The sequence below is a fragment of the Solanum verrucosum genome, unplaced genomic scaffold (genome assembly GCF_900185275.1).
Source record: "Solanum verrucosum unplaced genomic scaffold, falcon-dt-bn FXZP01000284.1, whole genome shotgun sequence".
Lineage (NCBI taxonomy): Eukaryota > Viridiplantae > Streptophyta > Magnoliopsida > Solanales > Solanaceae > Solanum > Solanum verrucosum.
The window spans coordinates 2,539,650-2,554,595 of record NW_026019936.1 but is presented as its reverse complement, the minus strand read 5'-3'; the positions used below and the strand labels follow the sequence as shown (position 1 = coordinate 2,554,595).

Sequence of the window (14,946 nt, the reverse complement as noted above, 5' to 3'; positions counted from 1 at the left end):
GCTGTAATCTTCAGTTTATAATTTTGGTCTATAAAGAGAAAAATGCCTATCACTGTTTTGAAGTTGCTGTAGTTCTAACTTCCAAGCACTAATATTTTTGCTTTTTTTTTTTGCTTTTTTTTTTTGTTGGCATTTTGAAAGGGGTATAAAGTGCAAAAAGGGTATATCAAAGTTCTTCTTTGGTGTTAGTTTTCTTGATCTGATTCTTGTGAGGGGTGAAATTGTTGGGATTTGACCAGAATCTTTGTGTATGAAATTTTCATTTCAAAAATGGACCAAACAATTGAGAGGTCTCCAAATGCACATAGGGGTTTTAGAGTTCAAGCTCCACTGGTGAGTCTTCATAATCTTTTGACTTTTCTTTTGTTAATTTGTTTGATTAATGTCTTTTTTTGAAATACCCTGATGAAATTTCCTGGTAAATGAGCTACCTTGACAAGAATTTTTGGTATTTAGCTTGTTTCTTGAAGTACCCTGATGAAAATTCATGGTAAAGGAGCTATCTTTATAAGAATTTTTGGTATTTTGCTTGTTTGTTGAGGTACCCTGATGGAAATTCATGGTAATGGAGCTATCTTTATAAGATTTTTTGGTGTTTTGCTTGTTTGTTGAGGTACCCTGATGCAAATTCATGGTAAAGGAACTATCTTTATAAGTTTTTTTGGTATTTTGCTTGTTTTTTGAGGTACCCTGATGGAAATTCATGGTAAAGGAGCTATCTTTACAAGAATTTTTGGTATTTAGCTTGTTTGTTGAGATACCCTGATGGAAATTCATGGTAAAGGAGCTATCTTTACAAGATTTTTTGGTATTTAGCTTGTTTCTTGAGGTACCCTGATGAAAATTCATGGTAAATGAGCTACCTTGACAAGACTTTTTGGTACTTAGCTTGTTTGTTGAGGTACCCTGATGGAATTTCATGGTAAAGGAGCTATCTTTACAAGAATTTTTGGTATTTAGCTTGTTTCTTGAGGTTCCCTGATGAAAATTTCAGGTAGCCAACTAACTGAGTTACTAAGATTTCCCTTGTATGTAGCTTGTTTCTTGAGGTACCCTGATGATTTTTTTGTTGTTAAAGTTTCAATCTTTCAATTATTTTTGCTACTTAGCTTGTATAGATTTTGGGTCTGTCTTAATTTGGCCTTTGGGGATTCTATTAGCATGAAAATTGGGAGGCGTCCAGGTGAAATTCTTGCTGACTGAGCAACTTTTCAACGGGTTCTTTGAACTTGTCCCTCTATTGGTATCAACATGTTTATGGGGTTAACCTCTTCATGAATTTGAAGATTCATCTTTTTGTCCTCTGCAGCATTATAAAGTTATGAACAACTATGTGGACAAGCTAGTCCGGTCACCACAGCTATTAAATATGTTATGAACAACTATTATGCTGTCGTCACGTTTCTGATGATCTCTTTGATATTAGTTCCTTAGCAATTATATTAGTTCACTCTTTAACAACGGCGTTATTTCAAATTAGCACTAGAATAAAGATGATTGAATGTTGAGTTGACTTGAGTCTTTGAACTGTTTTTAGACTATTGTTGCCTTTCAGGAATAGAGTATCCCATCACAGGCTCATGGTTAAAGATTGAATGAGGTCAATTGTTTGTCATAAGTGAATAAAGTTACAATTACATTGCATCTTATTCAACTGAATCTATACGTTGTGTGAGTAGAAGTTTCTACTATGGGGTGAGCTTTTTCTTGCTCTTATCGGAGAAGACTGTGATTGCCAAGGAAGGCTTGAACTTTATAGCTGCATGTGGTTATCTTGATTCTTGATTCCATTTATTCGTTAGGAATAACTATGTTGCACGGGCTCTTCAAAAATGCTGCCAAGTGTGTGTCGGATCTTCCAAAAGCCATGCATTTTTGGAGGATCTAGCATCGGTGCAACTATTTTTGGAGGGTCCGAGCAACATAGAGGAAAAATAAGGACATTTATGATTGTCTATAAGACTATAACATGGAGCTGATTTGCCGTTATCTTTTCATTTCCATTATAAAGAGATCCTCTTCATTTTTTTGTGAAACATTGAGTACCTGCATTTGCAAGTGCCTTTCTTGTGTATCTTCAAAGATTTTTTCCTTTTCAATAGTTTTCCATTGGAGCTTCCCATGAGTTCTTATGTGTTTCCTCACCCCCTTGAGATTCTGATAACTGGACATTCCATTTCTTAGGAACACATCAAGATTTGCCATTGGTAGATTTGTGAGCACTAATCACTGACACTTAAATTAGGGGTCAATTGATCGGGTGTATAAGAATAGTGTTGACTATGGTGTATTAGTAATGTTTGTATTAGTTATGCTTGCATTAATTATGCTAAGATTATGTCTTATGTTGTGTTTGGTTTATTGTATTAAAATAATGTGCATTGCATAATTTAAAAAAAAGGAAATTGCTTACAAAAATACCCTCCACAAATATGGTGGAGAAGATGTGTAAAATGTTTTGAGGGGCAATTGTGTCTCTAATCATATTAATGCATGCATTAAACCCTTTGCATTACTAATATCATGGATTTTCATGTATTAGTTAGACATACCTTAATACCAAATAGAGTGTATAGCATGTGTTGAAAAAGTGTATCAAACAAGGTACTAATAATACAAAAAGCTAATGCATGCATTATAAACTATACCAAATGACCCCTTATAGTAAAATGATCATTAAAGTGGGTGATATATTTTCTGGTAGGGATAATATGTGAGCTCTTAGCTAATAAAAGCTGCTTCGGTTCGGACCACATAATTTAGACTACTGTGTTTATACCTTGTCCAGGCATTATCCTTTCTCAAACTCACAGTCATGCATATCATCAGCTCTCTTTTTCTCAATTTTAGCTTAAATAGTGAAATGATGATTTGTTTTTATTTCAGTTTTTCTGCTAGTGTATTTGTTAACTTACATTCCCCATTGCTATACTTGTCAGCTGCTAGAAGACACCTGCATTTTCTAATTGGTAAACATTTGCAGGTTGATTCCGTGTCATGCTATTGCAAGGTTGACTCAGGGTTTAAGACAGTTGTAGGGGCAAGAAAGTTTGTCGCAGGATCAAAAATTTGCATCCAGCCGGACATTAATCCTCACGCACACAAGACTAAAAACTCCCGTAGGGAGAGGTCAAGAGTGCAGTCACCTCTTCTGCCTGGTCTACCAGATGATCTTGCAATTGCTTGTCTAATACGTGTTCCTCGTGTTGAACACAACAAGCTCCGTTTAGTCTGCAAAAGGTGGTATCGACTTCTTGCTGGAAATTTCTTTTACTCACTCAGGAAGAGTCTTGGAATGGCGGAGGAGTGGGTATACGTGATAAAGAGAGATCGTGACGGAAGGATTTCATGGCATGCATTTGATCCAACATACCAACTATGGCAGCCACTTCCACCTCTTCCCGGGGAATATAGTGAAGCCCTTGGATTTGGTTGTGCTGTTCTTAGTGGTTGCCATCTCTACTTGTTTGGAGGAAAAGATCCAATCAAGGGGTCTATGCGACGGGTAATCTTTTATAGTGCTCGTACAAATAAATGGCACAGGGCACCAGACATGCTTCGTAAACGTCATTTCTTTGGTTCTTGTGTAATCAACAATTGTCTTTATGTTGCTGGTGGAGAATGTGAAGGAATCCAAAGGACTCTCCGTTCAGCTGAGGTTTATGACCCCAATAGGAACCGCTGGACCTTTATTGCTGACATGAGCACAGCTATGGTGCCCTTTATTGGGGTTATTTATGACGGGAAATGGTTTTTGAAAGGGCTGGGATCCCACAGAGAAGTCCTAAGTGAAGCCTATAACCCGGAAAACAATGGATGGAGCCCTGTCACTGACGGGATGGTTGCTGGTTGGCGCAACCCAAGTATTTCCATGAACGGTTGCCTTTATGCTTTGGACTGTCGTGATGGGTGTAAACTTAGAGTATATGATGGAGCCTCAGATTCGTGGAATAGATTCATTGACAGCAAACTCCATCTTGGAAGTTCTCGTGCTTTAGAGGCTGCAGCTCTGGTTCCTCTTAATGGTAAACTCTGTATAATTCGTAACAACATGAGCATTAGTATGGTTGATGTATCAAGCCCTGATAAACAAGTGGAAACTAACCCACATCTTTGGGAGAACATTGCTGGTAAAGGTCACTTCAGAACTCTATTTACTAATTTATGGTCAAGCATCGCAGGACGAGGAGGGTTGAAGAGCCATATTGTGCATTGTCAGGTTCTACAAGCCTGAGGATTGTAAGTAATGTCTAGTCGCCCTTCTTGACGAGAACTAGGAATAGGTTCAGCCTCTTCAATCTCAAAGAACAAAATCTTTTCCATTAAAGCAGTTTTGACATCCTCAACATGGTCTCATTCCGTTTGTGAACCAAATTGTTGCATCATTCATTTTCACTTCCAGGTGACCTTCTGCAGCCTCTGCAGATAATGCTCAACCTGGTAATATTTGTGCCTGTCGTGTGGAAGTGTTTTGATTGTCCATAATGGCCCGTTGAAGAGGCGGGCTTTCACTGCCAACAGCTTGTGCATGGATTTCTCTGGTATTTTCATACTTTTGCCATTAATTCATCTCAAACGTCTGTTCCAACGCAGAGTTTGGAAGTAAAAAATGAGGTTGTTTCTTTGCATGAAAAGATCAGATAGCTCTATATTTTGTGTATCCTTTTGGCCTGTAGTTTTTCACCGATAGTTCCCGTCTTAGAATACCATATTTTGAACATAGGTTGGTCATTGAACTTGAACGATATATAGCCGGAATCTCTGCTTCTTAGCTTCTTCTCTCTGCCTTCTTTTCAAGATTTGTACACAATATAATTGGAATTGGAGTGGCCAGCATTATGATCTTGCTGCCCCTGCTGTTGAATATGTCGCTTATGATCGGTTAGAACGTAGTGGCTGTGTCATGTCCTAAAGCTTGTGCTTTTCGACGAAAGGTATTGTAGAAACAGGTATTGATAGGTTCAGTGATGTGACATTTTCAAGATTTTGCATGACATGCCTGAGTTTGTATTCATGCTTGCAAAGGTTAATGTAAAATCTTGAAAGAGTTACATGTTGCGTTTTTCGCATTAGAATTCGTCGAATTTCCTGTTTGTTGTAATGTTTTAGATGACATTTGGTTAAATGTAATTCCAAAGTTTTTTTATTGAAGATGTTATGCTAAATGTTTTGGTATTATGATGATGACATGAGCTGAGCTTAAATGGGGAAATATGGTTATTGAGGATTGATATGGCCGGCCCTAACTTGTTTGGGATTTGAGGCGTAGCCATTATTGTTGTTGATGCTGCTAAACTAAGTTGCTCAAACTCTTGAAAAATGTTGATCAGTGCATGTTGGATCCTTCAAAAATAGTGCATTTTTGGAGGATCCAACATGAATGCGATAACATTTTGGAGAGACCGAACAACATAGATGCTAAGGGATCATTTAGTAGGATTCATTAGGAAAAAAAAATGCATGTATTAGCTTTGTGTATTACTAATATGTTATTTGGTTTTTAATATTTGCATTAGCATGTTTCCCCTTTAATCATTTTCCACATCACTAACACCGTATTTGTGGAGGATGTTTTTGTAAACAAATACTTTTTTTTAATTATAAAAATTATGTATTTTTAATACACCAAACCAAACAATGCATAGGAACAAATATCAACTAATACCAATATTATTAAAACATTACATTCGGCACTATTCTTATACACTCTATCAAACGACCCTGAAAACAATTGTGTTTATCCTGCTTGGGAGCTTCTTGGACCAATAAGAGTTTTCTGGTCTGACTATTATTGTTAATTATATATTTTTATAACCGAGAAATCCTCGAGGACAAGCAACGATTCTAAACTTGGTCAATAAGAGTCTTGTTCCTCAACCCTTCTTCACTTATATATTAGACTTGTCTGTTGTACGTTTAAATTGGTGACGTGCATCTAACTCACACAATCACATCATAACACATTTGGCAACTTCACTTCACAAGAATGACAGAACAAATATACTATATTTTCACTCGAGAACATTACAATTCCAAGAAAGAACTAAACAACAACAACAACAAACAACATATTCAATATAGTTCCACAAGTGGGGTGTAGGGAGGGTAGAGTATATGTAAACCTTATTTCTACCTTGATAGGTAGAGAGACTGTTTTCGATATACCCTCAGCTCAAGAAAAGCAAAAAACACAACATTTATGGAAACAAGAAACAACTAAACAAAACATCATATATGTATCTTAAGTCCCTCTATTAAGCATTTCTTGAAATTTCTTGAATGATTTTTCTCTTTCAAACCTAAGTTGTTTTCTGAAATTCTTGATAAAATCATCAGCCAACTTGTTCACATCCTCCACCAAGAACTTGTGCCTCGTCGACGCGATTTTCTCTCTATTTCCACCATCTTTTTGCAACCCCTTCATATTTTTTGATGAATTTTCTTGGTGATTATGATGATGATGATCCATTTGAAACTTATTTTTCGCACTTCTATGGAGGTTGAAGAGTTAAGTTAAATGTTGATGGTATTCTTATATAGTGAAACTTGATGTTTAAATAGTTGCAAAATTGTGAGTTTAAATTGTTTGTTTTTTTAGCTTTAAAGCATGAGTTTTTCATGGGAAAAAAGCAAAGGAAAGAAGAAGGAAAGTTATAAAAGATTAGTTAATTTATTCACGAGTGAAAGGCATTCTTATGAATACTTTGAAGCCAAAAAGGAAAAGGCAAAGCACTTATTTAGTTATTGTTAAATTTCAATTTTGGTCCTTGTGATATCTGACTAAACACATTTAACCTTCAATTGATTGAAATGCATATTTTTATCCACTTCTTCGTGATTATTATTAATTGTCCATTTAGTTGTCTCTGTTTTATGTTACGCTTATATTGTTACTTCATATTTGACTGTAATATGTTTTAAATATCGTCCAAATGTAACATGTTTCCTACCCAAAGGGACTAAATACATGCATTTCACATAATTGAAGGTCAAAATGTGATTTATCAAATTTTAAGAGGATCTAAATTAGAATTTATCAATAATCGAGGGACTAAAAGTGTTATGATCTCTTTATTTATTGTTAGGTTTTTTGTTTTTCTATACGGTTTAGCATCTCAAAGGATGGTGCAGCAGATGGGGCTGGTCCTCCCTTAGTCAGAGGTTTTGGGTTCGAGTCCCGACAGGGGCGAAGGCAGCATATAATGAGGGGGTTTGGGCAAAAAATATTACTATTTATACATGATTAAAATTATTTTTTAGGTATGTATAATAGATGTCGAACCCCCTTCCACTAGTTCGTGTGTTTACTTCTCAGATTTTGAACCCCCTTATTAAAATTTCTAGCTCCGCCACTGAGTCCTGAGTATGGAAAAATCCTTGATAGGGAGAGCTTCCTTGCCCTACGCGATGCGAATTTGAAATAGTCGAGCTCCAATGCAGATAATGAGAAACCCAAAAAAAGCATCTCAAAGGAAAGTTGCAGAATTGTTTATTACTAGTGCAAAAAACTGACATAAATTTATAAATAGATTAATGGATGGTTGAAAAAGTTTAGGGTCTTAATAAGTAATTTTCAACTTTATGACTTTGAAAAGATGGTGGGTGTATTTATAAACTACAAAAAGAAGTTATGAGGAAATAACAAAAAAAATTAAAAATTACCTAACTTGTCCATGATGTATTATATTATCACTCTCTTTAATGGATTAAATATAAAAATTAGTTCTTTATATAATATCAGCACAAAATGAGCTTACTTACGTTCGATGTTTACATCAAATTACGTATGATTAATTAATATTAACGTATTCTCACCTTAATTTATCATGTAGGTTTTGAAAATGAGACAGTTGGATTGAAAATAATTGGAAAAAAAATGCTTCTAGAACTTAGAGTTTTGAATCCACACAGTTTTAAATGTTTAATAACTTTTTACATATTTATTATGTTTCGTATCGAAAATACTAAAACAGACTGCATGTGTCTTGACCGGGAAGGGTGGTGTAAGAGAGGAATATACATCAACTAATGTGTAATCAAACATCGAGGAAATGTCCTTCACAATTTGAATAGAAGAAAATGATCCTACAAAGATCGTCTTATAAACGATACACATGTGGAATTTTTAATCTTGATCATATGTCACAACAAATGAAGTAAACTAACAGTACATTTTTCCATTGCTAATTTCACCTTGAGTTGCATATTTGTTCCCATTTACTCAGTAATAAGCATTTGCATATCATTGACAGGAGCTGGAAGCTGCAAATATAGATAACTTCTTGTTACAACTTACAAACATCAAGGGGTCGTTCGGTAGATAGTTAGAGTTATACATGTATTAGTGATACATGGATGAGTTATAACGTAATCTACGTGTTATTTTATGCAGAGATAAGTTATTCATGTATTACTTATTCCAACTTCTATCCTGCATAAAATAATCCATAATCCATAGATTCCCTCATAACTTATACATGTATAAGATGTGCGGGTTTTTGAATTGCAAATCAAACACCGTATTAATGTTATGCATGATGAACTTAACTTCTAACTAGCTATCAAACGTGGTGTTACTTATACTTGCACGACTCATTTTCAAACAGGCTACCAAACAACCCCTAGTTCTTCTTCCTTGACTTTTTTTTCCCCTTGAAAAACTCATGCTTTGAAACAACATCTTAAACTCATAATTTTGCAACTATATATACAAACAACAAATTTCACTAGCTAAGAATCCATCATCATTTTAACTAACTCTTCAACCTCAGGAGAAGCGCGAAGAACACTCGTAGAAGTTTCAAATGGATCAATCACAAAAAGGGTTCTTCAAATATGAAGGGGTTGGAGAAAGATGACGGGAAAAGAGAGAATCGTGTCGATGAGGTAGTTCTTTATGGAGGATGTGAACAAGTTGGCTGATGATTTTTATCATTTTACCCAACCTGTTGCCTAATATACAGTATTCAACACTCATCTCAATCAATTTTTTGCCAAATTCACCAATCAAGAGAGAAAACTAATATGTCAGCAAATGAAATTCCAATACAAGATTCGGAACTCTTATATGTCCAAGGTTGAATATTGAAATAATTTAAGAGGTTTTCCTGACTTTGTCTGTCATAACAAACAATACGAATACCTCAACTTTTTTTAGAACATGTACGATTTAAATAGCAATGAATCGAAGCACTTCTTTTTACACTATTTCGGAAACTCAAGGACTCAATCGTATGGATTATGTAAAATACAGGATTTCCAATCCTAGCAGGAAACGGATACTCAGCTTAAAGTGAGTAAACAGAATTCCCAAAATCCTGTTAGCACAAAGATTAAATTTCCCTAGTAAATGATCAGACCTTTCTACCAAGTATCAAAGAAAGGCTAAAAAGTACTGAAATGAAAGTTGCAGCAAACTCAAAGACTATGTTCCTCAGACTCTTCAAACATATTGTCGTGTGTGTGTGTCAAAAGTCCTCCAAAAGGTATGCCTTTTTGGAGGATCCGACACGAGTGCAGCAACATATTTAGAGGATAAGACACAGACACCAAGTAGAAGCTCTACTCGGATGAATAATGAAGTCTGGAAAGTGCAATAAAGAATCTACCTTTTAGTGCAAAAGAGTGACCTTATCTACTATGTTGACAGTGTGTATCAGATCCTCCAAAAGTAATGCATGTTGGCGGATCCGACACAGTTGCAGCAACATTCTGAAAAGTCAGAACAACATAGCTTGTGTATACAATGTGATTTTCCGCCCCTCTAGCTCCACCCCCGAACACATATAGTACTCTTAAGACTATACTCTTAAACAGAACAGAAAAGCAAAAACTTTGGAAGAAAAAGTATATTATGTTGATAGGTGTGTGTTGGATCCTCCAAAAGTAGTGCATCTTGGAATGTCCCCATTTTGGAGAATCCGAGCAACATAGCTTGGATATACCGTGTAATTTTTCACGCCCAACAACATATACTCTTAATGGAGCAACAACAACAACTACTACGACTCAATCACAAACAAGTCGGGATCGGCTATACAATTAAGCAAAACAAAAAGACATGTGTGTGTTAGATCCTCCAAAAGTAGCTTATCTTGGAATATCCCCATTTTGGAAAATCCGAGCAACATAGCTTGTATATACAATGTAATATTTCACGCCCAACAACATATACTCTTAATAGAACAACAACAACAACAACAATAACTACTACGACTCAATCATAAACAAGTCGAGATCGACTATACAATCAAACAAAACAAAAAGATAAAAACTTTGAAAGCAAACTAATTACCTGTAGAACTTGTCTCAAAGATCCATTCTTCATACAAGAATGAATAGTCTCAAACTGATGAATATCAAGCTTCTTGTTAACAAGACCAATCTGAAAGTAAACATTATCAGAAAGTGGCAAATCAACTCTAATTTCTTTAACATTAAACCAAAACAAGAATCTTTTCACTTCAATCCCTTCCAACTCAGTAATTGACCCAATACCTAGTTTCCCACTAATCTTTTCAGCATAATAAATCAAATATTCAAACTCTACATAACAAGGGGCTTTCAGAAATACTTCAAAGTTTCCAACTTTATCAAGATTATAGGATTCCACAGTGTCTGGAAAGATGCCACGTGGCAGCCCATATACTGTGAGAACATCATACACTGTGGGTTTTGGTTCTGGCTGTGGTGATGGGCTGAGGATGAAAGAGATAGTAAAAGGGGTTAATATGAAGAAAATAAGAAACCCCAAATGGAATATTGAATTGAAAGCCATGAATGGTGGTTGAACAGGGAAATTGTGCTTTAGATGGTTGTACCTCCTGGATAAAGAGGTGTACCTTAACTTTTGGGGTTGGGGGGGGGGGAGTACAGCTTTATTGGTTTAAGTCTTGAAGAAGATATAGAAGGAGTGTTGAATGGAAAGCCATGTTTTTGTTGAAGAAATTGAACTTTGGAAGAGGTAGGTGTGCTTTAGATGGTTGTACATTGTGCTTAAAGAGGTGTACATTAATTTGGAGGGAGAAGCAATATGAGAACAAGAAGGATGGGTTTGGTTTGGACTTTTGTGATTACATGGGAGAAAGAAGCCAAAAAAAGTGCAATTTCTTGGAAGGAGGGATATTTTTTAGCCAATTTAGCCAAAACTAATTTGTTTCGGATATTTTTGTTTATCTTATTCTGCGTATCAAGTGATTCTTTGGTTCTAATTTGTATATGTTGTTTTATTAAGTATGAAGATTTTTTTTTAGAAAAAAGATAGAATTTTATGATTTAAAACAAGTCATCAATACTGTATGACAGTATATCAGGTCATTATGAATAATGAGAAATTTAAAATTACATATATTATTTTTACTTGAGAACTTTTTTTCACTCGATAACTACTTTGATATTGCGATTAATTTTAGTTCTCATCGCATAACATCATAAGACTTGTCAAAGGGAGAAACGCCCTACTAGAATTTTTTTCCAATCACAAAATTCAAATACAAGACTTTAAATTAACAATAAAGAAATTCTATTCATAAAACTCAAACACAAGACTTTGGGTTAAAACTAAAGGAATTATATTCATCTACCATAACTCTGAATGGAATGGATAAGATTTATTCATCATTAATTAGAGGCTGCAAATTCGGACTATAGTACATAAGAAATTACAGTAAATATCGTTTTCCTTATCTTATATTGCACAAATTTGTCGAGGCCCTGTTAACCATGAGACACTGAACCATGCAATGTAAACACCCACGTTTATTGTTAACAATCCATTCGTCACATTCAAGAAGTTTTTGTTACCTCTCCGTAAGAGTTTTTACCTTTTCTGATCTTTTGATGACTTGAATTCACAATCTCAAATTGAAGGTGAAGAGTGCTTACCATATGAGCAACCCCCTATTAGGTACATTTTCGGGCCAAGTGTATGGGCTAGTTTGAGTTTTAGACTTTGAGAATTGGGCTATTTTTTCAATTTTACACAAATGCTTCATTTTTAGGCTATATTTAGATTTCGTCCCTATTTATAAAAGTTGAGTAAATATAACTCTTTACAAATTTTACCTTGCATATATCATTATTGGACTCGAGTCTAATATTAGTTGATGAGCGGAATGGAATATCACATTGATGATAGACGAGAACCATTATGGTTGCTTATATAGTTTGGATAATTCTCTTTATGAGTTAGGCTCAAAACCTAATGTGTCATGATTATCAGAGCCAGGCCCAATCCGATGTATCCTGGATAAGAAAGGTGGAAATACCTCCAATTCATGATTATGCACGTTGCAAACAATATAGAACCTTGAAGAAAGAATATTCGGATCTGGAGGTAAGATGAAGGGGGTGATGAATATAATGGAATACCACATCGGTGACACACGAGAACCTTCAATTTTTTATATGGCGTAGACTATCTTTTAAATGTGAGTTAGGATCAACCATATAAGGAGCCCAGAGTTTTCATCCGTCAATAATGTGGTAATTCATTCCATTTATCACCACATCCCACACCTCACACTCAAATTCAGATTTTCACTATTTGATTTGAAGTGTACATATTAATCGAGCCTTCATGAAAATACTGACTATTGAAATGTGGATAAAAAAAATTCCAAAAATAATAACTCAAGTTTTTCACACATAGCAAATATATTTTTCTGTTTTTGATAGCTAAAAGAAAAAAGATATTCCAAAGAATTGAAGATCACAAATCTGGAGTTACAAAATAAGAAAACAAAAGACACACTAATAAAAGCCAACAACACAAAAGGAAACACAAAAAGGTAAAAGTACAAATGTGATTTTTTTTTTTTTTGAAAAAACAATAATTATGTGTTAAAAAGTTAGGTGAGATATGAAAGCACCAAAATGACCAAAAAGCCCATAGTCATTTCCATAAATCCCATCCATCTCCTTCTATGTCCTCCATCATTCTTATCATTTGTTGAAGAATTTGCTGGTTTTCCACTAGAGTTCTCACTAACTGTATAAAAATAAATTAATCAAAGGTCAAAAATGGAAAAAAAGAAAAAAAGATTACTTACTCTACTTTATTTTAACGCAATACTGTTTGACTGAACACAAATTTTAAAACGAAAAACACTTGTGGTATTAGTTATAGACACACTACTAATTAAAAACCCTTTTCGATGGATAAGATCGACAAACGTCCATCAATACAGAATGATTATCGACAACAACAAACTGACGGACTGTAGCAGCTCAAAATAGATTCCTTTATGTCGTAATGATACGACATGATATTTTTATGGCTATATAAGCAATAATAAAACCAAGGGAATCCAATATCTATAGATACATAAAAATAATTTTGATCTCTTATATGTACAATTTAATTTTTCAAAAATAAAAAAGATGTTGATGAACCCCTTACAACCTCCTAGCTCTGACGTTGACTATAAGAGGATGTCATCGAGGGTAAAATAAGAAGTTAAAAATTTTAAAAGATTTATTATATCTATAAATAAATGTTTTATATTATTTTTTAAACAGATTAAAAAAAGAAAAAGGGTGGTATAAAATGAAACACAAAGATAAGTGATAAAGACGAAAAAAAAACAGAATTAATTTAAATTTATTAAAACAAATTGATTGATTTTCTTCTTTTTTTTACCTGGTGCAGATGGAGCAGCAGAACTTCCTTTTGCATTTTTTGCAAAATCTTGAAAAACCTTAGCATCTGGTGAATTTGGTGCCAAATGCAACAAATCTGCAAAATAAATCACAACTCCAAATTTCAAAATAAATCTAATTACAATATAATTGATATATTTTGTATTTTTATTTTTTAGGTTACTAATTTTATTTTATGTATAGTAACTCATAATTATCTTCCATTTGGCTCGATATCAATATATAGAAGTTAATCACTTAAAAAAAACACGTGTCATGTACTTACCGGTGCACATAGATACATTAGACATATTAGGTGGAGCATGACATAAAGTAGGGAGGCTTAATGCAAGTGTAGCATTGATCTTAAGACCAAGGCTAGGGTCATTTCTGTCTTTTACCAAGATACATAGACATATCTTGCTCTTGTCTAAAACTTCTTTTAAACCGGTGCAACAATCCGGTGTGGGAGCTTTGGCTTCACCGCTGACATAAGGAAGACACGTGGCCAAACCGACGAGTTGGTTAGCACATTCTTCTCTATCTTTATCGAGACTCGCACTCAAAAACCCTAATAATAAGATCAAGAAGAAGAAAGAAAGTTCAAAAGTCACAAGTTTTTTTGAACTCATTTGGAGCAATTTGTTTTTTTTTTTGAAGGAATAATTTGGGAGTATGAAAGAAAGATGTATAGACAAAATAATGAATAAGTGATGGGAAAGTTTGCTTTTTATGCTTTGTTTTTGTGACAATAATTGTATTTATTGTGATGTGTTCTAAAATAATGGAGAAAAATAGGTGTGGTAGGAGATAGAAATAAATAGGTTGTGTATGGTTTTTGAAGTGTAAAAGTTTGTCTAGTTATAAACTTTAGAGGATTCACATGTGCTAATGTTACTATATTCCCATTATTTTATAATATTTTAATAATAACATATTCAATAAAAAATAATAAATGATGGATCAGAAAAGATTAAAGTATATGCATGCAGACCGTACTCTTACCTCACAGAAATAAAGAGGAATGCAACACGAGGACATTCCCGAGGATCACTTATCCTATAGTAACACTATTGATCTCGTCCAAACACGTTTAATTTTAATGAAATTTGATATAATGTTGGTATGATTGCATCAATATTTTAACATATAATTATTTAAATAATGTTTTACTCTAGAAAAAGTTCATGATCAAATCTCATTTATTCACTTAGTTTCAAAGTTTTTTTTTTTTTTAATAACTTTTTGTAAGATGAGTTTTATTGTAACTCTACTCTCAACGATTTTTTTTTTATAATATTCGACATG

The 14,946-nt window shown here is 34.2% G+C and overlaps 2 protein-coding genes and 1 pseudogene across 3 annotated transcripts; 1 reads left to right on the top strand and 2 right to left on the bottom strand.

Moving 5' to 3' along the window:
• LOC125837339 (F-box/kelch-repeat protein At1g55270) lies at positions 1 to 5,184 on the top strand. The gene is made up of 2 exons (XM_049516475.1): positions 1 to 333; positions 2,984 to 5,184. Exons 1-2 carry the CDS (start codon positions 271 to 273, stop codon positions 4,232 to 4,234), a joined length of 1,314 nt encoding a protein of 437 aa, XP_049372432.1. The 5' UTR covers positions 1 to 270; the 3' UTR covers positions 4,235 to 5,184.
• Positions 5,185 to 8,053: 2,869 nt separating this feature from the next.
• LOC125836824 (uncharacterized) lies at positions 8,054 to 11,026 on the bottom strand (annotated as a pseudogene). Its single transcript, XR_007443491.1, has 2 exons — positions 10,295 to 11,026; positions 8,054 to 8,262 (listed from the first exon to the last, which is right to left on the bottom strand). The product of XR_007443491.1 is annotated as an uncharacterized LOC125836824 (transcript).
• Positions 11,027 to 12,821: 1,795 nt separating this feature from the next.
• LOC125836779 (non-specific lipid transfer protein GPI-anchored 14) lies at positions 12,822 to 14,431 on the bottom strand. Its single transcript, XM_049515976.1, has 3 exons — positions 13,925 to 14,431; positions 13,640 to 13,735; positions 12,822 to 12,988 (listed from the first exon to the last, which is right to left on the bottom strand). The coding sequence occupies exons 1-3, from the start codon at positions 14,268 to 14,270 to the stop codon at positions 12,849 to 12,851; spliced, it is 582 nt and encodes a 193-aa protein (XP_049371933.1). The 5' UTR covers positions 14,271 to 14,431; the 3' UTR covers positions 12,822 to 12,848.
• Between the last annotated feature and the right edge of the window lie 515 nt (positions 14,432 to 14,946).